The sequence below is a fragment of the Palaemon carinicauda genome, chromosome 7, assembly GCF_036898095.1.
Source record: "Palaemon carinicauda isolate YSFRI2023 chromosome 7, ASM3689809v2, whole genome shotgun sequence".
NCBI classification, from domain to species: Eukaryota; Metazoa; Arthropoda; class Malacostraca; order Decapoda; family Palaemonidae; genus Palaemon; species Palaemon carinicauda.
In genome coordinates, this window is record NC_090731.1 from 61751471 (window position 1) to 61768420 (window position 16950).

The 16950-nt window shown below is 32.2% G+C and overlaps 1 protein-coding gene across 1 annotated transcript in view; it reads left to right on the forward strand.

Annotated features, from left to right (window-relative positions):
• The window catches only part of LOC137643590 (peroxidasin-like), a 107496-nt gene extending 91796 nt beyond the window's left edge, over positions 1-15700 (forward strand). The window contains exon 12 of the mRNA XM_068376313.1: positions 15493-15700. Within this exon, the coding sequence (XP_068232414.1) occupies positions 15493-15616 (124 nt within the window). The 3' untranslated portion in view covers positions 15617-15700. The remainder of the gene's footprint in view (positions 1-15492) is intronic.
• The last annotated feature ends 1250 nt before the right edge of the window (positions 15701-16950 follow it).

Consider the following 16950-nt stretch of genomic DNA (forward strand, 5'->3'; position numbering starts at 1 on the left):
GACCAGATTTGACCTGGAATAACTATACTCAGCTTAAAGCTTTTGCTCAGAGAGTTTATGCTTCAACTGAGAAAGAATACAATTTAACCATAAAAGAAATCCTTTCTGGTACAACCCATGAGCATAAGTGGTGGACTACCCTTAAATCTGCAATCTTTGGTGTAGATGCAACAATTCCTCATTTACTTAAACCAGATGGCTCTGTCAATCACTGTCCAAAGGAAAAGACAACCTTTCGGCATATGCGTTTGACAGCAAGCAGAGTAATGAGAATCTCGAACTTCCTCATTCTTGTTTTCATGTGGATAAACTAACTAGTTTAGCTTTTTGATCTCGTGAAATTAAAGCTCTCTTGATGGACTTGGATGCTTATGGAGGTGTAGATACAAATTGTATTTTCCTTTTTCTTTTTTTATAAAGACTGCAGATTTCTTAAATCCAAAGTTATCTGTTATTTTGCGCAACTTAGCAAGAAGAGGAGCTTTTAGCACTTCTTGTAGAATTGGTAATATTACTCCACTATGTAAATGTTGTGGCGGGATGTTGCAACAGCAACCCCCACACCCTTGAATCACTAACTGGCAATAGTCTCCTCAATACAAACTTTCCCCTTACTTTATCATAAACCGGACTCTTAGACTGAAGGGAAACGAAAACAAAACATATCCTTAGAACTATATTTCTTAAAATTAAAATAATCAATACCAAAAACCATCCACACTCAAAATGAACACTTAAAACTAATCAAAAACTTGACATAAAATATATAATCAACAAAAAAAAAAACTGTGTGGCAATTTACCACCACTGCCTCCTAATTTGGGTCCTGGATGTCGTTATCATCGTCATCATCATCATTATCATCATCATCATCAATAACAGCAATCAAAGTTCATTCGGTCCGGGTCATCAACAATAATCTAAATCAGAGTAGCCGTATCAACTTTCTTATTATTAGCCAGGTCGTCGACAATTAATCCAGGTAAACAAAATCTCTCCAAAGGAGGAATTACGGCCTGCCAAAATCAAAAAGAAAACACTTATGAAAACTCCTAGCTAACTAAACTGTCGCACTATAATAAAAGATAAATAATAAATTGTTCCTATCATTCACAATCCCGAAAAGCAAAGATAAAGAAAACTGTACTTACTCAGAATATAAATAATCACTTCCACGCTGGTAAAAAAAATAATAATCCAGCGTTCACACCAGCCTCTAGCTGCAGTTAAAATCAAAATAAGCATTCACCTAAGACGTTCACTACTGTCATAACCTAACTAAAACATAAACAAACAATCTCATTTATACCAACAGTCTTTCTCACAACAAACAATCGATACACTAACTACCTCTCTCTCTCTCTCTCTCTCTCTCTCTCTCTCTCTCTCTCTCTCTCTCTCTCTCTCTCTCTCTCTCTCTCTCTCTCTCTCTCTCTCTCAGGATTTGGCAAACAAAAAATAAATAAAAATAAAACAAAAATTAATCCTCCACAATGTGTTTGTGGTAGCTCAGGTTCAACTGATTACCGCCCAATTTTCTTAACTCCCATATTATCTAATGTGAAGGTTTCATACCCGTGAGGGGGGAACGCTGATCCGTTAGCAGCTACCAAGGAAACATCAGTAGGCTCAAAATGAGTATGTTATGTCCTGGAGTGTGGACTTGGTAGAAGAGAACTGCAAGCACCAGTGTCTACCAAAAACCACATGCCCATACCTACATCATGTAAATAGATAAGAATAGTGATATGGGAGACCAATGCCATAAGCGTTGACCTACTTACAAGTTTTTTGGCCTTTGACAACTGTTTGCACATTTCTTTGCAGCAGCCCAGAATCTGGAATGAGAGGAGCGTAATGGTGCCCGATGTGGGTCAGTAAGGGGATGTAGAGGTCGTTGACTGGTGTGGGAATGAGTGGTGGCTCACTGGGGTCATGGGTGGTTTTATCACTGTTCCGACACATCCTGGAGTATGCGTGTGTGTCCTACCACTTTCACTTCAGCTTCGGTCAATGTTGAATAGTTAGTTGTCGTCTTCGTTAGGATTGAAGGCGTTGATGAAGGTCTTAATGGTGGTGAAGTGGCTGTCCATTAGGGCGTCGACTTTGGTCATCAGGTCCTTCATGGGCAAAATGTCGACATCGGGAATGGCAACGTGTACAGGTTTGGGTAGGCATCATACCTAAAGGGTAAAAAGAGGGTTCACGTCTTCAGGAGAGCCGTCTGCTGCAGGTTGTAGATTAGCGATACAGGTAATTTTTCTGAGGGTGAGTGAAGCCTTTTGATCCCTCAACAGTTTTTGAGAGATCTGAAAAAGCTTGGCTATATAAGCAGCTGGTGATGGTGAGTACTGTTCTAGTAGGTATGTTTTGAGGAATTTGTTCGATATTGGGGTATTCCCTTTGTCGCAAATTTAATTGGAGATTTCTGGGAAAGTATCGTCGGGGATAGCCACGAGGATGTAGTCTTCATTGTTGCCTGAGCGAGTCAAGCCCTTCATGCAACTTAACCTTGAAGTGCTGAAACTAAGCGAATACCTCTGTACTGATGAAGGGCAGTAGTTTTATGTATGTGGCATGGATAGAAGAGTTAGGGTCGTAGGGGGTCATTGTCAAATTGTGTGGCTCTTAGGTCATAAAAGAGAGGCGAGATGAGTGCAACTAAACTTTATTAAACAGACAACGAGCTTATATACAAGCACTTGCGAGCAAGAACGTTAAAAAAATTCAAACAAAGTAAATTATGCATTAGCAAGCATATACTTGTTGGTCTATTATCAGTGCGGGGAAGAGCAAGCTATAAAACAAAAAATAATACCGTTACAGTGTACGAGCATGTATGAAACATGTGCTGTACAACTGGTAACAGATTTGAACTGGTGAAGCTTATATGGAAATGCATAATGGGATCATTGGGCTTGTTTTTTTTTCTAATGGGAGTAATGCCTGTATGTTGAAAGCAAATAAGTGGTAAAGGTGGTAGATGATAAAATGAACTCATTACCTAATATATTTGATGAAATAAAAGTTAAATGGTTGAGGAATGTTGAGATGCTAGTAAAAAATGGTAAACTGTTTATCTTAGGTGAAATGATGGAATAGGGTATTTCAGTCCCTAGGAACTTACTGGGTGCCCAAACATGAATTATCTGGTGGAAAATGGCAGGAACGTCCTCAAAACTAAAGAAAGAAGGACCTTGATATCTACGAGAAGAAAAATGCTTGAAAGACAGATGTGACTTTAGGAGCATGTTAGGAGAATTTCATACATTGCTGATAAGCCTTCATCTAAGCTAAAGGCAGATGCACATCTTGTAGGTGTTTCACTCTGCAAGGAGTTCATCAACGATTAGACAATGAATGTAGTATTGATTTGTCTTTTGAAATACTTCTAATTATGAAAATGGCTTAATATAGAGAAAAAGTAATATTGACAAATAATGCGTTAATGTATATAAAACACAAATATACTTGAGAAAGGGTGGCACAGTAAGCAAGGAAACCGCCAACCTCTCTCTCTCTCTCTCTCTCTCTCTCTCTCTCTCTCTCTCTCTCTCTCTCTCTCTCTCTCTCTCTCTCTATCTATCTAGAACCATCCTGTAACAAAGATTTTGGAACCGAGAAAAATATCTTTTCTCTCGACTGAGCATCAGTGAGGAATCAACAGGATCACAGGGGATCGTGGGGTCGAGATCAACCTCCTACTAATGGATATACCAGACCCATACATCTCGGAATGTGAAAATTTTTATCATTAATCGAATGTCAAGTACAAACATACCAATTAGCTACGATGGTAAAGACAGGTTGATCTCAATTCTATGTACAAAATAATCTGAATTCGGCAAGAGTAAGTACAGAAGAATTGTCATTGACTTTTATCTTTCTTTGTGGCTAAGGGATATATCACTGTTGTTACAAGTTTTGTGGACCAGGGTTCGATTCCAAGCCGGTCAGAAGCTATTGTCTTTGAGTGGTTTCGCCTGGTGTTCTGATCCCGAGGTCGATAAGAGAAGCTAGACATTAATGTATATAAATATGTGGCTTATTTGAATATGAAAAAAAAAAACATGTCTAGATGTGCAATATTTATCATCAATTGAATGTCAAGTCACAAACATGCCAATTAGCTACGATAGTGAAGATGGTTTGATTTTAATTCCAAGTACAAAAAACCTGAATTCGACCGGTATAAGTACAGACGAATTATCAGTGACTTTTATCTCTCTTCGTGGCTAAGTGTTATTTTACTATTATTACAAGTTTCGTGGACCAGGGTTCGATTACAGGCTGGTCAGAAGCTATTGTCTTTGAGTGCTTTCGCCTGGGGCTCTGATCCCCAGATCGGAAGGAAAATACAGACATTAATGTATCAAAATATATTGCTTATTTGAATAGGAAAAAGAAATACGTCTAAATGTGCAAAATTTATCATTAATCGAATGCCAAGTACAAACATACCAATTAGCTACAATGGTGAAGATAGGTTGATTTCAATTCTAAGTACAAAACACTGAATTCGACAGGCATAAGTACAGAAGAATAGTCATTGACTTTTATCTTTCTTTTTGGCTAAGTGGTATGCCAATGTTATTACAAGTTTCGTGGACCAGGGTTCGATTCCCGGCCGGTCAGAAGCTATTATTTTTTAGTGGTTTTGCCTGGGGCACTGATCCCGAAGACGGTAGGAGAGTCCAGACATTGAATATCAATATAAATGGCTTATACATACATATATATATATATATATATATATATATATATATATATATATATATATATATATATATATATGTATATACACACATATATATATATATTATATATAAAAATTTATACACTATATATATATATATATATATATATATATATATATATATATATATATATATATATATATATATTTATATATACACTAATTAGACTTGTGCATGCGTATATATATATATATATATATATATATATATATATATATATATATATATATATATGAATGTATGTATATATATATATATATATATATATATATATATGTATATATACATACATTCATATATATATATATATATATATATATATATATATATATATATATATATATATATATATATACATTCATATATATATATATATATATATATATATATATATGTACATTCATATATATATACATATATATATATATATATATATATATATATATATATATACATATATATACATATATATATATGTATATATATATATATATATATATATATATATATATATATATATATATATATATATATATATATGTAATTACATTCATATATACATATATATGTTTATTTATATATATATATATATATATATATATATATATATATATATATATATATATATATACAGTATATATATATATATATATATATATATATATATATATATATATATATATATATATATATACAGTATATATATATATATATATATATATATATATATATATATATATATATATATATATATATATATATATATATATATATATATATATATATATATATATGAGGGTAAATAAATGTAAAATCTAATAGAGATGAAATAGAATGAACTAAACTATCAAAAATATTAAACAAACAAGAACCCCAGACATTCGTAAACAATCGGACCAAAATTGAGTAAACACTACAGAAACATCCTATTGAGGAAAAGAAGACCTGAAGTTTACTATAAACGATGAAAATGGAAATATTATTAGCAAAAGACATTTTGTATTAAAAATTGCAGAGTAATTTGATTCATTGCTAAACAATTGCGATATACGAAATAGATTTGCCAATAGAAATAATGAAACACTTAAACCGTTAAGCCGGTACCAAAAGTACTTGTAGGAGAAGTGAAGAAAGCATTTAAGATGTGAAGCGGAAGGAGAATATGGGCTAACAATTGATTTAGTAAGTGGGGGAGAATTCATAGTAGTAAAACTCGATGAACTTTACACAAAATGTGTGCAAGACTGCTCTACTCCTACAACTTGGATAAAAATGACCTGAATAATTACTGCCAAATAAGTTTATTTTCAGTAATCTATAAAATATTTACAAAGATTACTATAGGTCGATGAAAAAGACAACTATAATTAAATTAACCAAGAGAAAAGGAAGGCTTTAGAAGCAGGTATTGAATAACTGACTATATCCATGTAATTAATCAGCTAATGGAAAAAAATTCCCATTCCAACAATCTACTATGAATGTCATTTATAGCCTATAAGAAAGCTTTTGAGTACAGACTTTACCCATAATGAAAGCCATTTAAAGAAAAGGAATATATTAATCCTATGTTGAACACTTGAAGATATCATTACAGGAAGAACAGCAATCCTAAAAATACATATAGTGAGAGAATTGGGATCAGGAAAGTAGTTAGACAAGGAGATCCATCTCTCTTAATTTACTCACAGCATTCCTAAATCAAATTTTTAAGAATTTAGGTTAGGGAAAAGTAGGCATTAATACTATTGGGGAGTACCTTAACCATATAATATAATTCTATACAGTGAATAATGTGATGAATTGCATAAGAACAGAGAGAGGAGAAATGTACACTATGATAATATTCAATGAAAATGAAGAGAGACAACAAATAAGAGTTATGACAGACAGGTAGTGTTTTCTTAGGATATGAAACCAAAATAAGAAATGGGTAATCATAGGATGGAGAGCTTTTGGTAAACAAAATGAGATTATGAATAGTAAAATGCCACTTTCTCTAGATAAAATTATCTAATCAGATGGCCTCATAACAAAGATAGTTACCATACTTATTGTCCTTTCCTCAGTTGAAGAGGCTATCCTGGAGAGTATTAAGCCTTGCATGGTGTATAGGCTCCGCCCTTTTGACCAATTTTTCCGACTTTTTATCTATAGTCTATGGGTTTTATTAACCAATAGCCTATATGGTTTTACATGGTGCTTTCGTTATTATTATTGTTAGGTTAGTTTTTAAGTATAATGCATCTTTTCATTGCCATTAATTCTTATCCTGTCTGGAGACATTGAGTGAAACTCTGGACCTATATGTCCTAGACTTCGTGAGTGTCATCTATTTTATTTCAATACTCGTAGTGTTCATGCAAATATTCAAGACCATACAGTTGCGTGCTTACAATATGACATTCTTTTGTGCTCAGAAACTTTGGTTTCTCATATGAGGAATTCATCTGAACTCCTTATAACTGGGGATTGAGATGACATGTGTACTAGGACTGAGTGCCCTACTTCTCATAAACCCTGCTATGAATATGGATGTCATGAGATTTAGGTAATAAAAGTTTGTGGCAGGTATAACAACTTTTATTTGTATTTAATATACCAGAATCCAGACATGGATGATTCCATCTTCGACAGTCTTCTTACCATGATGGCTAAGATACAAGAAGATGATATAAAGGCCTCTTTTGTCTTTGTTGGTAATTTCAATGCTCACCATAGAGAGTGGTTAAATTTTCTCCTACTGATCCCCATGGCTTAAGAGCTTTGGACTATGTTTCTGAATCAAGCTGTGAGCAAATCATAGGCGAAACTACTTACATGTCTGGTAACTGCTTGGACCTCGTATACACCAACTCCCCTGGCATTATAACAAGTAAGGTTGGTTTTCCAGTTGGAACATCTGATCTTGCCTTGATTTCATTAGTAGTCGAGACTGAGCAGCCTCTCCCTGATATATCATACTTATGTGAGATTTATGTAAAATCTCAAGCAGACTGTAACGGCATTTTGAGTGATGTTTTGGGTTTGAATTGGTCCCAATTGTATCATAGTGCTGATTCTGTTGTTCATTTGAATAGAAATCTAGTCAACACATATGATAGTGGTATCCCTTCACGTGTACTAAGGTACCGAGTGAAAGACAAACCGTGGTTCAATGATTATTGTAGACGTGTTTATTTTGGAGAAGCAGGAGGCCTATCATCTTTTGAAGGGTAACAGATCAGATTTGACCTGGAATAACTATACTCAGCTTAGAGGTTTTGCTCATGGACTTGATGCTTCAAAGGAAAAGGAATGCAATTTAACCATAAAAGACACTTTTTCAGGTACAACCCAGTAACATAAGTGGTAGGCTACACTCAAATCTGCACTCTTTGGTGTAGACGCAATAGTTCCTACTTTACTTAAACCAGATGGCTGTGTCACTCATTGTCCAAAGGAAAGGGTAACCCTTTTGGCTGATATGTTTTACAGTAATCAAAGTAATGAGAAGTTTAATCTTCCTCAGTCCTGTTTTCCTGAGGCTAATCTAACTACATTAGCTTTTTGATCTCTTGAAATTAAAGCTCTCTTTATGGGCCTTGAGGCTTAGGGAGGTGTAGACCCAAATGATATTTTCCCTTGTTTTCTATAAAGACTGCAGATTGCTTACCTCCAAAGTAATCAGTTTTTTTTTCGCAAGTTGGCAAGAACAAGAGCTTTTAGCACTTGTTGGAGAATTGGTAATGTTAATTCATTATGTAAATGTCTTCCTGGAAGTTCAAGTCTAACTGATTACCAACCAACTTCCATAACATCCTTATTATCTGAAGTTTTTTAAAATCATTTGGCTATACATCTAAGTGGGTTTGTGGAAGGTAATTATATGTTCCATAGTCTGCAATTTGGCTTTCGTATAAGTGTTGGAGCATGAAATGCCCTTCGTACAATGTCTAATGCTGTACAAAAATCCATTGATTGTGGTCAGGAAGTTCGTATGAATGGCCTTGATTTTATTGCTTCTTTTGACCATGCTAATCACGAGGCCCTTATTTTAAGCTCAAACAGTTGGGAGTGGGTGGGTCGCTTCCTAGCATCATTATTGAATATTTAAGTAATAGATTGCAGACAGTTGTTGCTGATGGCCACCATATTGAGCAAAGGAATGTGATATCTGGTGTTCCTCAGGGTAATGTTCCCGGCCCATTACTTTTTTTAGTATATATATATATATATATATATATATATATATATATATATATATATATATATATATATGTATATATATATATATATATATATATATATATATATATATATATATATATATATATATATATATATATATATATATATGACATGTTATTTGGCCTAGAAAACAAGCTTGTTGCATATACAGATAATGATACTCTCTTTGCATCAATTCTATCTCTTGAATATAGATCTGGGGTTGCTGAATCTCTTTATAGAGATCTAGCTAAAATTAGTGCATTGGGCAAATTAACGGTCGTGAAGTTGAATCCTAACAAACTCAAAGTATGATTGTAAGTAGACCAAGGATGGTTGTTCCTCAACATCCTGATCTCAACATTGATAATATTTCTTTAATCCGTATGAATTTTTAAAATTCTTGGTGTGATTCTTGACAGCAAATTTCCTTTATAGAAACGCATGTGTCTGTGTCTTCTTTACTTACACAAAAATAGGCTTATAGAGAATTTCTTTAAGATTTTTTTCTGATAAATTTTTTCATTCTAACTAGTTTCGATTATTGTTCTCCTGCTTGGTCTTCAGCTCCTGATTCTCATCTTAATTTGTTGGAGAGTAACTTACGTTCTATTAAATTTCTTATTGTCGATCTAGATATTAATTTATGAAATCGTTGTTCAATTAGTTCCTTGTGCACATTACATAAGAGTTTTCATAATTCTGAGCATACTTTACATCCAGACCTTTCCGAACAGTACCACCCAGTTCGTAATACTAAGTATGCAGTTAATTCTATTAATCAGGACTTCTTCATGAAGCTCAATTTTACGCAATATTTTAGAATGTTTTGTCCCAGCTATGACCAAGCTGTGTAATGATCTTCATAAACTGATAGTTAAATCGGTAAAACTTCAAAATTTAAAAGTTGTATTAAACCCTTTTTTTTTTTCTTTTGCTGAACAGGCTGATATAATTCTTTTTTGTAGTTTATATAAGAAAGAAGTTTTAATGTTGTTACTGTTTTTGAATATTTAAATGTAATTATTTATTACTTTGCATTCAGTTTATTTATTTCCTTATTTCCTATCCTCACTACGCTTTTTTATACTGTTGGAGCCCTAAGGGTTATAGCATCTTGCTTTTCCTTGTAGGGTTTTAGCTTATCTAATAATAATAATAATAATAATAATAATAATAATAATAATGATAATAATAATAATAATAATAATAATAATAATAATAATAATAATAATAATAATACTAACAAAAGGAGCTATGAAAAAATAACGGTGGAAATAAAACCAAGAGACAAAAAGATCAATTTGGATACGAGAGCAAATTAAAGTAGAGGATATTCTAACAGCATGCAAGAAAAAGATATAGACATATGCAGTATATATAATGAGAATTAGAGATAATAATGGACATTATGAATAACAGAATGCATCTATAGAGATTGCAAAAGCAGCAGTTGGAGGAAGAGAAGACGATGTATTGACGATCTAAGAAAGTTTGTGGTTACAGACTGGCATAGAAAGGCTATAAACAGGACATGCCTGAGGCCTTTATGCTGCAGTGGACTAGCAAAAGCTTAATTATAATGATGATGATGGTGATGGTGACGATGATGGCTAAATATATATATATATATATATATATATATATATATATATATATATATATATATATATATATATATATATATATATATATATATATATATATATATATATATATATATATGATATTTCATGTATTCTGGTATGGAAGCACTGAAAATCCTGTGGCGTTCGTCTATAAGGACATAAGGACAGCTCCATCAGCATACTCAAGTCAGCCAATTTCATATTACTGATCCAATCCCATCCTTCTTCACCATCTCCAAATGTTCTACGCATTGTATAAACAGTATATATATATATATATATATATATATATATATATATATATATATATATATATATATATATGTGTGTGTGTGTGTATATATACTGTATACACACACACACACACACATATATATATATATATATATATATATATATATATATATATATATATATATATATATATATATATGAATATATATGCATGTATTCATATATATATATATATATATATATATATATATATATATATATATATATATATATTTATATATTCATATACACATATATATAAATATATGTGTAAGTTGAAATACTACCGCCAGAGAGTTATGGGGTCCTTTGACTGGCCAGACAGTACTACGTTGGATCCTTCTCTTTGGTTACGGTTCTTTCTCTTTGCCTACACATACGCCGAATAGTCTGGCCTATTCTTAACAGATTCTCCTCTGTCCTCACACACCTGACAACACTGAGGTTACTAAACAATTCTTCTTCGCTCAAGGGGTTAACTACTGCACTGTATTTGTTCTGTGGCTACTTTCCTCTTAGTAAGGGTAGAAGAGACTCTTTAGCTATGGTAAGCAGCTCTTCTAGGAGAAGGACACTCCAAAATCAAACCATTGTTCTCTAGTCTTGGGTAGTGCCATAGCCTCTGTACCATGGTCTTCCACTGTCTTGGGTTAGAGTTCTCTTGCTTGAGGGTACAATCAGGCACACTATTCTATTTAATTTCTCTTCCTCTTGTTTTGTTAAAGTTTTCATAGTTTATATAGGAAATATTTATTTTAATGTTACTCTTCTTAAAATATTTTATTTTTCCTTCTTTCCTTTCCTTACTGGGCTATTTTCTCTGTTGGGGCCCCTGGGCTTATAGCATTTTGCTTTTCCAGCTAGGGTTGTAGCTTAGCAAATAATAATAATAATAATAATAATAATAATAATAATAATAATAAGTGTGTGTGTGTGTTTATATATACATACATACATATATATACACACATATAAATATACTGTATATATATATATATATATATATATATATATATATATATATATATATATATATACTATATATATATGTATATATATACATATATATATATATATATATATATATATATATATATATATATATATATATATATATATATATATATATATGTATGTATGTATGTATGTATGTATGTGTATATACAGGGTGTCCCAAAAAGATGTATACACTCTTTGAATTGTTACTTGTTCAATTTATTGATATCAAGGTTGAAAACAGATTCACAGGAGAGAAACAATGCCCATTTAAAGATTCTGAGAGTTCACAGTAAAAAAGTAAGTATACATGGGTCAATTTCAGAAATTAAAAAAGAAAAGGTCAGCTCACATAGTGTTGAAACTGGTTTCCGTTCTGTTCAATACACTTCTTGCGTCGTGAAGATATGGAACTACAAACTGTTAGTAGCATTTCTCCCGGTATCTGAGCATATTCTTTAATCGCCTCTCTAAGTCGTGAATTGTTTTAGGTTTTCTGCTGCGCATGCTTCAAAATGCGATGGAAACTTGATTTTGGGATACCTGTTTCACGTGACAGTTAACGAACAGATTTTCGTGGGGAATTCTGAACATTAGCAATAACATCTTGCTCTTTAGCGGGGCTTGCTGATGTTCTGTTTCGTTCTGAATGTCCTTTTCTCATGCACCGGATGGTCCCATGATTCTCAAAGTTATCTACGATTCGTGAAATGGTGACGCTTGTTGAGGCATCCCTGTGGAACCCACTCGTAAATCGTCTTTGCATTTCAGCTTTATTTTCTCATTTCTAGAATGTTTTCTGATCAAACATTTTTTTTTTTGCTCGAACGTAAGCCCAGTATCTGCCAATCTTACTCAAAAAATCAAATCTGAAATAGAAAAAAAAAGTTTATTAGGTATTCAAAGTCAAAGAGTTTACACATTATTTTAGGACACTATACACACACACACATATATATATATATACATATATATATATATATATATATATATATATATATATATATATATATATATATATATATATATATATATATAAAGAAAATGGCATCGGTTAGATTTTTCCAGTCATATGTATATTGCGCTTTAAAATCAATAATTCTGCATTCATAACTTCTACATCACGATTCATAGTCTTCAGCCGTGTATGCATGTGCGTCTTTGTGTGTATGTATACTGTACATATATTTCCACTATTGATCATCAAATGTCGAATTAACTCTTACCGTGGGGTTTAGGAAATTTATTTACATCTGTTTTATTATGGTCTGTGGTTGAACATCTTACTTCGTGCACAGCTATTTTTTTTACTTATTCATCTATCTTATCGGGAGATGTATAACGCAATTTTAACTAAGAAGTACATATTTTGTCCTATTCCTTTTTTATACTTGGGATTTTGAAATCACCAATCTCCACCATGACGAGTATGTAAGCCTAACTGATAGGTTTGTCTTTGATTCTCAAGTGACCCTTTAAACATTAAAATATATTACCATAAATATCGCCTAACATTAAATTGACTTGGTATCAGGAATTTTTTTTCTTCATATAAATGCATTTATTATGGCAGAATTGGCAATAGGATTCCCTTTGTATATATTTTCTTTCATTCAGGGGTGCTGTATACATAGTTTCTGTATTTTCATAATCTAGATCAAATGATAATTTTCATAATCATTGATATCTCTGTTAAGCAAGTGTTCCTATATTAAACAAATCCCAAAATAATCTAACTAGCATCTTATGTCACTGGTTTTTAATATTCTTCATGTATATGGAAAGGTTATATGGTGATTTTTATTCTTTCTATTGCAAATAAATCGTTTTCTAATCTCTCACAGGCATCTACAAATTAAAGCTCTGTTGATGGACCTTGATGCTTATGGAGGTGTAGACCCAAATGGTATTTTTCCTTTGTTTTTTATAAAGACAGCAGATTTCTTAGCTCCAAAGTTATCTGTTATTTTGCGCAAGTTAGCAAGAAGAGGAGCTTTTAGCACTAGTTGGAGAATTGGTAATGTTACTCCTCTATGTAAATGTGTTTGTGGTAGCTCAAGTCCCACTGATTACCGCCCAATTTCCATAACTCCCATATTATCTAAAGTTTTTGAACGTCTTCTGGCAAAACGTCTTAATAGGTTTGCTGAAGGTAATCATCTACTCCCTAGTTTGCAATTTGGTTTTCGTAAAGGCCTTGGAGCATGTGATGCCCTTCTTACAATCTCCAATGCTGTACAGAAATCCCTTGATTGTGGTCGGGAAGTTCGTATGATTGGCCTTGATTTTAATGCTGCCTTTGACCGTGTTTATCATGAGGCCCTTGTTTTCAAACTGAAACAGTTGGGAGTGGGTGGGTCGTTTCTTAGCATTATTATTGATTTTTTAAGTAATAGATCTCAAAGAGTTGTTGTTGATGGGCACCATAGTGATTATAGGAATGTGATATCTGGTGTTCCACAGGGTAGTGTTCTTGGCCCATTACTTTTCATACTATATACACATGACATGTGGTTTGGCCTAGAAAACAAGCTTGTTGCATATGCAGATGATGCTACTCTCTTCGCATCAATTCCATCCCCTGAATGTAGATCTAGGGTTGGTGAATCCCTTAATAGAGATTTAGCTAGAATTAGTGCATGGTGCAAATTATGGGGTATGAAGTTGAATCCTAACAAAACTCAAAGTATGATTGTAAGTAGGTCAAGGACGGTGGTTCCTCAACATCCGGATCTCAGTATTGATAATGTTTCTTTAAATATGTATGACTCTTTCAAAATTTTAGGTGTGATTCTCGACAGTAAATTTACTTTTGAGAAACATATAAGGTCTGTGTCTTCTTCAATTTCACAAAAAATAGGCTTATTGAGAAAGTCTTTCAAGATTTTCGGTGATCAATCTATTCTGAAGAAGTGTTTTAATTCTTTCATTCTACCTTGTTTTGAGTATTGTTCTCCTGTCTGGTCTTCAGCTGCTGATTCTCATCTTAATTTGTTGGACAGAAACTTACGGTCTATTAAATTTCTTATTCCTGATCTACATATTAATCTCTGGCACCGTCGTTCAATTAGTTCATTATGTATGTTGCATAAGATTTTTCACAACTCTGACCATCCTTTACATTCAGATCTCCCTGGACAATTCTATCCTGTTCGTAATACTAGGCAGGCAGTTAATTCTAATAGCCAGGCCTTCTCCATCACGAGACTCAATACTACGCAGTACTCTAGAAGTTTTATTCCAGCTGTGACCAAGTTGTGGAATGATCTTCCTAATCGGGTTGTTGAATCAGTAGAACTTCAAAAGTTCAAAGTTGGAGCAAATGCTTTTTTGTTGACCAGGCAGACATAGTCTTTTTATAGTTTATTTATGACATATTTGTTTTTGATGTTGTTGATAGTTTATTATATGACATGTCTGTTTTGACGTTGTTTCTTATTTTAGAATGATTTATTGTTAATTTGTTCTCTTCATTTATTTATTTCCTTATTTCCTTTTCTCACTGAGCTATTTTTCCCTGTTGGAGCCCCTGGGCTTATAGCATCTTGCTTTTCCAACTAGGGTTGTAGCTTGGATAGTAATAATAATAATAATAATAATAATAATAATAATATTCTTTAATTCCACAGAAGCCTATGTGTAGGAGTCGGTCCATTCCGAGGAGCAGATATTTATGACAAATGGTGTACTCTCAACTGCTTCCATGTACCTTCCTTTTGTCCACCAACGCACTGCCGGTGTATTAGTAACTAGTCCTGGAAATAGCCATATTTCCTTATTTTAAGCATATCTTATTTTATTAAGTGTTTTTAATACTTAGTTATCTAAATTTTCTCAAATATTTCATGATTCCTAAAGAATAAAGAATAATTATTATAATTTTTGTTGTTAATATACCCATCAGATAAATATGTATATATATATATATATATATATATATATATATATATATATATATATATATATATATATAATATATATATATATATATATATATATATATATATATATATATATATATATATATATATATATACTGTATATTACTGTACTAGCTAAACTTCAACCTTAGTTGTAAAAGTAGAATATTAAGCTTTAACCATAGTTGTAAAAGTAGGATGCTGTATGCCGATGGTATCCAGAAGGGAAGAATAGACCAGTGAGGAAAGGATATAAGGTTTCACACACATGCTATATATATATAAATATATATATATATATATATATATATATATATATATATATATATATATATGCATATATATATGTGTATAAATATATATATATATATATATATATATATATATATATATATATATATATATATATATATATATATATATATATATATATATATATATGATTACTATCTAACTACGTTCCTATTTGGACAAGTAGGATGCTATATGTCCATAGGCTCCAACAGGGAAATACAGTGAGGAAAAGAAATAAGTAAAATATATGAAAAGCAATGTTTTCTCATCGTTGTATATCCTCCTAATGAATTTTGTTATGCCTAGAACAGTTGTAAATGGTGGAGAAGGATTGAACTGGATTGGTAATAGGATATTAGCTGACCTAGAGTATGCTGATGATGCAGTCCTTATTAGCACGACACCACAGGATTTACTATGCTAGCTTACCCTAATGCATAAGATATTACACGAGGTTGAGCTCAAGATGAATGGAATAAAGATAGAGATGATAAGAAGGGCAATATGCAATGGAAGATGAAATATACTTGAAAGGAGAAAGGATTAATGATTTAGAATCATTTAAGAATTTAGGAAATATGATCTCCAGTACAGGGTCTTTAGAATTAAAGTTTAGTGTAAGATTGGGGGGAAAAACACTCACACAATGTCTAGGTTAGATAAAATTTGAAAATCACATCGCCTAAAATTACACATAAAAATCAGACTACATATATATCAGTTTAGGGAGATCTGTGTAACTGTATGAACATGATAATGAAACCATCTCCAACATATTTAGTAAATTAGAGAACAAAACCCTAGAAAAATATTGGGATTTAAATGGCACAGCAGGATTAGAAATGAAACTATAAGATAGATTATTTGAGTGCC